The sequence below is a fragment of the Belonocnema kinseyi genome, chromosome 3, assembly GCF_010883055.1.
Source record: "Belonocnema kinseyi isolate 2016_QV_RU_SX_M_011 chromosome 3, B_treatae_v1, whole genome shotgun sequence".
Taxonomy (NCBI): domain Eukaryota; kingdom Metazoa; phylum Arthropoda; class Insecta; order Hymenoptera; family Cynipidae; genus Belonocnema; species Belonocnema kinseyi.
The window spans coordinates 25,910,694-25,921,756 of record NC_046659.1 but is presented as its reverse complement, the minus strand read 5'-3'; the positions used below and the strand labels follow the sequence as shown (position 1 = coordinate 25,921,756).

General features: G+C 33.4%; 1 protein-coding gene across 3 annotated transcripts in view; it reads right to left on the bottom strand.

Moving 5' to 3' along the window:
• LOC117170373 (zinc finger MYM-type protein 3) overlaps window positions 1-11,063 on the bottom strand; it is a 212,376-nt gene that overhangs the window by 153,057 nt on the left and 48,256 nt on the right. For all 3 annotated transcript variants that reach the window (XM_033357129.1, XM_033357128.1, XM_033357127.1), the window contains one exon: window positions 990-3,458. In XM_033357129.1, the coding sequence (XP_033213020.1) occupies window positions 990-3,425 (2,436 nt within the window). In that variant the 5' untranslated portion in view covers window positions 3,426-3,458. The remainder of the gene's footprint in view (window positions 1-989; window positions 3,459-11,063) is intronic.

Here is an 11,063-nt window from a genome sequence, read left to right as displayed (position 1 = left end):
TCATTTCTATAACTTATCTTTCTACCTTGCGCATGATGCTAATATATTGTTAGACTTTCAAAAGTATCAGTCAACCAAAATTGTCACATAAAAATATTGAATAATGTAAAACAAAGAAGAACTTTGTACAACTCTCCTTCAAATTAAATTCATTGAAAATAAATGCAAACATTTAAAATAAACTACGTACGTCTTTAATCGATCGGTAAACGGAAACATAGAACTCGCAAAATAGGTGGCGCTAAAGCTCCCATAACACACAATTATTGCATCAAAGAAATACTACATGGAACTTATTCATCATAAAATTAAGTTAAACTCATAAAAGTTTAAATCTCAATTTTAAAGAATTTAAATCACCCTATATAATATTTCAAAACAGCTGCTATTCTCGGGAATGTGCATACTAAAATTATTTATTTTTTTGGTCGCCAGAAAAATTGATTTTACGACGCCCATAAATATTTAAGAGTTTTATAAAAATAACAAATATTGCAATAGTAAAATTATTGATTAACCTAGTAACATAATTGTTAGGTGAATACGATCAAATTTAATTTTACGGTTTTGCCACCTTTTCAGGATTCTGCCTTTCTCCAATGTAGGAAAAAAATTATTTGCACTATTATAGAGACTAAGATAACGATTACTGGGACCTTAGTCGTAGAGAAAAAATCAATCTTCTTTAAAATTCAGAAGTAAGTATTTTAATAGAACTTTTTTTTTTAAATAGGAAAGATAAGATCAAAGAACCTTTTGGACAGCTTGTCAAATAGTCATTTTTTCAAAAGTCTGAAAATTACGGAACAGAAACATTGAAATGGGAAATTTTTTTTCTAAAACTTTTTTTACGGTCATTGTGCTAAAACCTTCATATTTTCTACAAGAATTTACGAATATGGGTCCTAAATAAGCAATTCGAGCATACTTTATTGACAAATCCAGACAAGGCAAAATTTGATATTTTAAAAATAAAAATTGCATAATACCTCTTGACAGACGCTGCAAGCCTTCTTCTCGACAAGTGGTGCTTCAGTGGAACTCATTCTGGAGTATTTTTCCATGCAATCTTGAGTACAGAAGTCTTTAAATTGACCTTTGTCGCCCACTGGTGCTAAAAAACCTTCTGTTCCTGCACTTATGTCTTTTTGACAATACGTGCAAACTTTAAGGCCTTTTTTGAATTCTTCTAAACATATTGAACAGCAAAACTGCCGAACATCATATCCGAATCGCACACAATACTTTCCCAAACTGACAGCTTGAACTGAACCATTACAATTTCTACAATAACTTCCATATTTGGTCTGAAACTTTCCTAAACATTCTTCATGACAAAATTCCATTGTCTCCCATGAAAGACAACGCTCGTCACCAGGTTCTATTATCAATAAACAACTGGCACAACGCTTTTCTCTCTTTGAATTTACTCCATCACTTGGAATGTCCATGGCTTTATTGTTTGCAGATTTAAAAGCTGATTTGCAAGCCTTAGAACATACACTAAACAGTTCGGAACCTACTTTAACTTTTATTTTACAATTTTTAACTTCATTGCATTGCTTACAGGATTCTGTTGACGAGATTTCTTCGACTTCTGAACTCTTTTCCGAATCTTCCTCCACGTCTATAACATCAGTTATAGACTGCGCGATTTCTACTGGGTGTTGAATCGTGGTTATCTCTTCAATTGAAACTTCTGTACTTGCAACTGCATTAGCTGTTACTTCTTTCGCGTCCTTAAAAACAGTAATAGCAAGATTAGGCTTTTCTGAATCAATTTGCTTATTGTCCCCTGAATTATTGTTGGCTTTTTCGGATTCATTAGTGCCAATCTCATCTTTTTTCTCCACCTCTAGGTCTTTCATCGAATCAGGAATAATGCACAATTCGTCATCTTGTCCTGGTAAAACTGATGGTTCACTCTCTACATTCAAGATAGTTTTGTCTTTCAGCTTATCTTTCTCGTTAGATTTTTCTTTCTCGTCACCAGCCACCGCCAATTTCGTTTCAAATGTCTCAGAGGATTTTTCATCTGCTTTTTCGAATTCACTGATTACTCCAACTGCTAGTGAATCAACGCTGTTTTCATTATTTTCACTAGAAGTAGTAACAATAGTATCATTAGGTTTCAGAGAACTCTCAAGATGCGATTTTTCTTTCTCGCAATTCACAGCAGTTTGATCTTTCTTTGCGTTCACCACATCCTGTAGATTATCTGCCACACTACCTAACTTCTCAAAATTGGCTTTGTTTTTTGAAATGGCTTCGGTCTCCATTTGTTCCGAATTATCTGTGTTAAGATTATCTCCACCAAATGGATCTTCAGCTTCAATTGAATGACTTTCAATTTGAGAATCATCTTGTTTATCTTGAGTAATTTGTACAAACTCGGTATTCACGCGTTCGTTGGAAATTTTTCCAGATGAACTTTCTTTGTCAGCGGCATCTGTAATTTCATCTACAACCATTGGCGATTTATCACATTCTAATATTTCTTGAGATAATTTATTACTTTTCCCTAAACTCGCAGTATTGGTGATTACATCTTTTTCAATTTCAGCTGTCACTTCGTTACTTTTGAAATCCTCATTAATATTAATCAAATCCATTGACATACCTAATTCACGAGAATGAATTTCCATAGGCTTCGGAGAATCATGAACGGAGCCGTCAGGTACATCGATACTTTCTTTTTTAGCTTGATCAGCATCAGCTATATTTGAATTTTTAGATTTTTCTGCGCAAAGGTTGGAATCAACTTCGTCAACATTCATTTTCAACACCGAATCGTTGACCACATTCATTCGAGATGCCGAATCGTCATCCGCATTTAACCTTGAAGGAAAATCTTCATTCACATTTGTTCTTGACACTAAATCTTCACCTGCATTTATTCTCGACTGCTGCAAAACAGAATCTGGAGATTCTACATCTACATTCGGTAATACATCTAAACCTTTAGATACACCCCCAGCTGTTTCCGGCACAGAATAACTTTCAAAGTCTGAAGTCTTGCTTTCTTTGTTCGTATGTCCAGAATCCACAACTTGTAGCGAATCTGATATATCTAGGTGAGATTCTGTACTGGCATTTTCAAGTATGTTACTTTCTTCAGATTTATTTATAGTATCCTGTTCTGAAAGATCAGGTGGAATACTAACAATATTCTCCTCTATGTGGGACGCAATATTTTGAAAATTTGATTGATCTTCATTTTGAACAGAAAGTTCATTACCTACTTCTGTCACAGTATCCCACGCAGTAGCTTCTTGAGAATTTTTACCAATATCGACGTTTAATTGAGGGTTTTTGACGTTTGAATATACTTTATTTGTCTCATTTTCATTCTCAGCCTTACATTTTTGTAGGCCTGTGAGCAGAACTTTACCAGTTATTAGTGGAGTTTCGTTTTTAGAATTCATGATCAAACAATTGAGTATCTGCTGATCGAATACCTGGAACAAATAATATTATTTAAAAGAAGAAATTTTAAAAACATTTTTACCAGAATGGCCACTCAAGCTATACAAATTTCTGGTTATTCAAACTTTTGCATTCGAAACTAAACTGTTTATAATTCGGGGGACTAAAAAAAAGAATTTCCAATTTAAGGAAATTTAGTCTGAAAAATTCTAATAATTTTTTTTATTTTACATCTTAGGTCATGGGGGGGGGGGTAGGAGCCCCCACCGGTGCTTAAAATATAAAGCTCATTGTACCGAACCCGTGTTTACACTCAAGGCAGTAAAACGAATCTAGGCAATTTTGTAGAGTTAGATCTTTGTGCATTTGCTGTTTCCAACGTTTTGAACTTATACCTCTCGGGTGCCAGACGTGTCCCATAAAATAGTAACCGACGGGCGCCTCCTTGCAGAAAAAAGTTAAGAATAGACCCTATGCCATCTAGTAACCTCCCTAACTAGGGTCCTATATTAGACAGGAATAAGCAACCGCCATTTTGGTACCTGGACAGTTCGCGGGAAAGAGTGCGATAAGCATGTCGTATAGTTTAGTTAAAATTAAGTTTAGAATATAAGAAAAATTGTCTGCTGCAGCGCTCCCTTTTGTAAAAATAGAAGCGACGATGGATTTAAGCTTTACCGTTTTCCACTAGGACGAAGAGAAAGACTGTCAATATGAATCATAAATTGTAGACGCGACAGATGGAAACTGAATTCAAATTCAAGATTATGCAAAGTAATTACTTATATTTATGACTATAACAATATAATTCAGATATCTGACGTTTGAAGATTATGCTTATATGTAATTAAATTGCCTATAAGCATTTTTTGATATATTAAAGCGAAATGAGATCCAGAAGAAAGTAAGTTTATGAGGAACCCGTTTTACTACAGAACGACGCACGTTAACCCACACAAATAAAAAAGAGGTATGATGTGAAATATAAATAGCTAGCCTAATAAACTCTTGTAAAAGTATTGTATTAATATTTGACCTATAGTCTATTATTATTTTATTATTTATTATTTATTTAATAAATCATATGATTATAATTTTAGGGTACGCCTATTTGTAAACTGACTAAAATTTCGTTTGCAATCATAATTTTTGCAAGAACTATTTTTTGGAAAATGTGTGGCTTAAAAAATTATATAGTCTAATTTAAATATTTCACATATTATGTCACATGTAATTTTATTTATAATTTATGTTTTGATAAAAATGCTTCAGTATAATTATATAATAAATAATTTATAGTATGTAAATGTATTTGTGACCGTCCGCGAAGAAAGGGACCTTACGCGCCAAAACTGAATTTTACAATACGGGCGATCGTAGCCGAGTCCGGAAGCAGGCATTTTAGTAGTGGGGGAGGAGTCAACGAAAAGCACCACCAACACTTACCACTACATCTTTAGGCGCATAACAGCTGTAGTGGTAAGTAGTGGGGCTGGATTTCGTAAGCCTCTCGTTCGGTCTCCGACTACGTTTATCATGCCTATGTTTGCAGCTTAATAACAAAAAAAGTAATCAACTTCAAAAATTTGTGATTTTTGCAAATGAAAGAGCAACTCAACAACTATCGATTGGTGTAAAAACCTAAAAATCGATTTTTGGCGCGTAAGGTCTCTTTCTTCACGGACGGTCACATTTATATAAATCGATGTCAAGTTAGCGATTTTGAATTTGGCGGGGAACCAAAATGGCAGCCTGCATATTCCCATCTAATATAGCACCTTACCCTCACCAAGGTAGGGTAAGTTGGAAACAGCAGTCCTTCTGAGGTCATAAGTTAGACCAGGCCTGCCCACTGAGTGGAAATTTCGTCGATATTGCTCAAATGTCAGATAGGATTTTAACACCACCACCGACCTCTACTCAATCAACTTCATAAGAGCGACTCCATCCAGCCTCTGTACCTGCTAAGAGGGAAGTGATGGTGGTACTCGAACATTTGACGATTGAGTCGATTTCCCATCAGTAGATAGGAATTAGTTACACGTCCACATACGGCGCACTGGCTTGGTGTTGAATCGCAGTGTACGTGTATTCCCTGTACGTGTATTCCCATTACTCGAAATTGATTAGCGACTATCGATCGATAGTCCCCTCGACATGGTCCCACATTAAACGAAAAAATCTACATGAAGCCTTGGATGTCCCTAACCTCTTTTAAGGGACTCTAAGATTTAAGGTGGAATCCAAATCAACGAAGCCCCCTTAGAAATATACCGAAAAAACAATCTCCAAATAAGAAACGCATTAGAAGTTGTACCTACTTTTTATGGCCGAAGCGTACCCCTCATGCATTTTATTGAAGAACGAAAAGAGGCTAAACAAATAAAAGCTACCTTCAATACCTTTTGTTGACAAAAATTGGTTAAGATGATATGTAGTACAATTGTAGGGGAGGTGCGAAAGAGCATCAATGGCATGAAATTTGAAAGGGTAGTTAAATTAGTTAACCAGTTAAAGAAAGTATATTATTAGTCAAAAAATGGTATAAAAATGCAGGGCGAGCTAGGTAGCACGTACACGTTTGAGAAGGAAACCCTTTTATACTATGCCACAATAATCGTAATTAGGGAAGTTGCTGATCAAATCTTCGACGCGCACCAAATCAATAAAGTGGTAGGACTTGATGACGCATTTAAAGCAAAGTTAAAAAAAGATCTGGTTCAATGTTTTTTTTTCACAGTTTTAGGCCCGAACTCTTAAGTATGGTGGAGGAAGACGTATTTAAAAAGGTTAAAAATAACGCTATGGAAGTTCAACGAAAATTTAATGCAGCCGCGGATTTACGAAAGAGAAACCTTTATAGACGAAAGGCGAATAAATTAGGGAAAATAATCAAATTAATGGCAATGAGAACAGATCTATAAGGGTAAATTACACACAGCCTAGAATTACGGTTCGCCAGATATGCAAAGCCCTTCTAACAATTTACATAATCGTTTCACACAACAAAATTACAACCGATTAAACAAAACATGACTAATAGAACAACACCTCTTAGGAAAAATAAATTGTCGCAATTTATTTAATAATTTAAAAACAAGAAAAGAAAATACGTAATATTATTCAACTATCAGTAGGACCAGGAATATTTTTAGGGAATGCGTTAGCAACTGAGAATCATGCAATGGTGTACGTATGAATTTGCAAATACTCATACACTCTAAGTCATACAATGAATTAAATCTTTCAAAACCAACAGAACAAATTTTTATTGATTAAGTAAAATTTAAAGATTCTTTAATTCCAAAAAGAGGGATCTATAACACTACTTTCAAAGTATGCTCAAAACAAATATAATTACTACGACTATAACATTTATATGCGAAAGAATCAGAAAATGAAACAATATTACTCGAGGGAAATACGAATCGATTTTACATTCCCGGAAACAAATCACCGCTACCAACGTTCTCCAACATAAGGTACCCATGCACGACGACCAGCCCGTTAACGCGCCAGTAGAGATACCTAAGATAACGAAAAATGGCGTATGATTCCCGAATTCTGGAATTGATTGAAAAAACTGTAAGCGACTTATTTCCTCTGCCCAAAATTCATGACATTTTATACTAGCTGGGGCACGCGTACACTATATTAAGTTAAATAGTAATCGCAAACCAATCATTCTTGTAAATATAAAAATTTAATTGACGTTTCTTAAATTTAAAAATTACAAGATTTAATTTTTGCATTTATAGCATCTTAACTATAATTTTATGAAAAAATACTTTGAATAAATGTCGCAGAGAATATTTTTCTAGAAAAATTATATATGTGACGTACGTCGAGGAAATGGGTCTAACTCGGAAAGTTAGGATTTTACAAGACGAGCTACAGAAAGGAAGCTAGCAAACGAGTTTTAAGAGAAAGGGAAGGCTCATGAAAAATTCCTTCTCCACTCACAATTAGAAAGCGCAATTTACGGGGTTCCTAATAACTCAATTTTGAACAATAATAACGCTTGAAATTTTTTTAATTGTGCCCTTAAAAAGAGTAACTCAAAAACTATCGGAAGGTGTAACAACATGAATATCGATAATTTCCAAGTTAGCCCCCTTTCCTTGGTGCACGTAACATATATTGAAATGGCCTATGATCAAAATTAAAGCGTCTAGCACGACTTAAAGCACAGGCTGCGTTGTATATCACATTTCCCTTCTTCTTCAATTCGAACTTCTCGTCCCCCTTATTAAATTGATGTTTAAATGAAATTGAAAAAGTAAAAAACTCATTTGGCAAGCCTGTAATATAATTATTTATAATTCTTGTTATTGACATACTGGTGCACTTATTTTTATTACTTCAAAACAATATTGTAGAACTTTTTTAATACTCGTAATTGACTTATTTTGTGATTAATAATAAAAGAAATAATATAGTGAGAATTCAGTATTATTTAGTCCATGAATGCAAATACGTATGCATGTTAGAAATCGTTAACAAATGACTAATATGATATCATGTTTTTAAACAAAGGCTGGAGATTATTTGGTTGACTTTCATAAGAAGCATATCTTCTGAGATTTATGTGTGCTAAATAATTTTTGTGGTCGGAAGAATTACTTTTCCTTACAATCGAATTTTATACTTTTTCTCGCAAATAACTGCAGATACGAAAAAGTGTTTAACTAAAATAGTGCACGCCTAAAAGAGTTATGAAAGAAATATCTGTTGTTCTTTTGCAAAATCTTATATCGTTTACGAAAAAAAAACTAAAATTACATTGAAAGGGGAAAAAATCCTCCCGGCCTCAAAAATGGTTCAGGCATATAAGGTATATGAGGAAGAAATCATATTAGCTTTATGCCGTCTAAATCACTTTCTAATGCCGAAACAATATTTTTTCCTAACAGTTTACCGTTTTAATTTTTCACGTATACAATCATTGCCTATGAGAAAAAGTATAAAATTTGATTGTATAAAAAACATGCTCCTGACGACGAAAGTTATTTAGCGCGCATAAACCTCATAAGATTTCTTCCTTATCAAGGTACAAATAAAAGAAAAAAAATAAGAGTGGATTTGTTGAAAAAATCAACTTAAAGATTTTTAAAGAAAAACCGCAACCATTTTAGTAATCTTTAAAAAACAAAATGTTAATTTTCCAACGAATTTCGAAAGAAGACAATAAATGCTATTATGATAAAAAAGAAAACGATAAATTTCTCATTTAGGTCAAAGTTATAGCTGTGTAAAGAAAAAATAATTGGTTTTTGCAAAACCAAGCACAACCTTTAAATACGCATAACTCCTCAGAATTTTTTTTCAAATCGGAAAAATATGTATCGCTTCATTTCCTCAAAAAAATAACATACTTTGTCTCCGAGAGATTCTGCGACATCAAGTGTGGAACTAAAACCTGCTTAATTTGAAATGGATTCGGTCTGTTTCTTACATTAAACATATTCAATTTTTCTTAAAACTTTTTTACACAAATTATTGACATATTCCGGGAATCTTGAAAACTTATATATTCCGAGTATTATATTTACAAATCAATAATTCAAAAATAGAAATATATAATGCTGATGTTCCCACATCTTGCAGTGAAAACTCAAGCCTTCAAGCTAAGCCCAAGGCAAGGTCTTGATTTTCGAGGCCTCAACATTTTCAAGGAAGACCGAAAGCGATTAATTCAAGGCCGCACGTAAAAGCCTTCTTCACTGAAAAAACTAGTTGGTTGGGACAAATAACAAAGTAGTAGTATATTTGTTTAAATTTAGAACTGCTGTTGACATTTTATTCCGATTCATCGTGTCAATTGAAAATCCAACTTTTTGTTTTATTTTGGAAATTCCGCTTTCTGTTGAGAACTTATTTTTGTATTGAAAATGTCTGTTTAATTTTTCCTCAAAAATAGATGTATTAATTTGAAAATGTATATGTTCGGGTTGATATTCAACTAATTGATGTTCCTGTTTGAAAATTTTAATATTCCATTTGGGGCGGATAACTGATTATTTTTCATTGAAAATTGAACCAATTGGTTAAAAATTCTTTAATTTCCTTGAAAATTTGTCTTTGGGTAGAAAATCAATCTTCTTCGTTTCGTTCCAAACTCAGTTTAATTAATTGCAAATTAAACTATTGTGTTGGAAATTTTTTCAGTAAATAATTCAACAATTTTGTTGAAAATTCGACCTTTTGGAAAAAATGCGTCTTTTATGGTACAAAAGTTATCTTTCATGCTTGAAAATTAATCATTGTTGGTTTAAAATGAACTCTTTTATTCAAAATTCATCTTTTGGGGTTAGAACTTTTCCAGGTTTTTTTCCAGATATTTCTAAATTTGTCCAGGTATCATTTTTGGTCATTCGAGTATGGAATACGGAACTTTACAACAACAACAACAACAACAACCCCCTCCCCACACATAATATAGCATTATCTAATAATTGTAAAACCCGATTTTTTGTAAACATTTTAATATTTACATTATAAGTATTTAAATTTAGAAAAAAATGTAAGATATGATAAAACAGTGAAGTCGCAGACGTATTTTAAAATAATTTTCATTTAACACGTTATACTCTAAGCGTATTAATACGAAAGACTGTCAATTTTTTTTTCGAGTGCGATAACTTATTTTTGTGCTTGTTCCAGAATTTCCATACACTTTGCTTCAAATTCTTTGGTCTCCAAAGCTTTTTGTTTTTTCCTCTCTTTTTCTTGTATTTTTGTAGCTTCTTTCAATCTCCGCTTTTTGTTAGACTCTATTCAACGTACATGCGCATTTCGAGAGCTATGAATTAGGCTTTTGGATATTTCATAATTCTCCACACCACCTACGACCAGTTTAGCAACATAAACTTGACGTCTGGCAACGATTGACTCTTCGTAAATATTTTCAAAAAGAAATTCAGAATTCGCAGAATGACGCTTTGAATCGGCATATCGATTTCTCGGACTAGCTGCTTGCTACAGAAAATGTATAAAATATTTTTCAACAATCGCTGAATTGATAAAAAGGACTCAATTTTCGAAGTACAGAAATTCGCATTAACAACCGATGCTTTAAACGCTGGTCTCGATGGAATTTTATCACGAGAAGGACATCATATCACGAACCTTAAATCCACCAGAATTAAACTTTACAACAATGAAAAAAGAACTTTTACGTATTGTTTGCTCAATCCGACGAACACGACAGTACTTATTGGAAAGAAAGTTTAAAATAAAAACTGACCATCGAGCACCAAAATGGTTAATTAACGTAAAAGATCTAGCATCAAGACTTCTACACGCAGAACAGAGAACCTTATATTTTACTGAAAAACAAGTTAAATCTACTGATCTTCCATGTATGTACATGGACAACGTGGCAGCTCAGTAAACGTTACAATTATTGGCAACTAATTATAACTATCATTGATAACTACCAGTGTCAATATTCAAGTGGTGATGACCTGCGGATCAGTAGATTTTACCCATCCACTCGCTATTCTGCACAATTCCTCGATGCTGCAATTACGAATTATCATGTCACTCTAACGAATAATATAAAGAGCTCTAACTTCTATTAACGGTATAGACTAAAGTTTATGACTGTTCTATAAATCGTGAAAAAGCATGGCTAA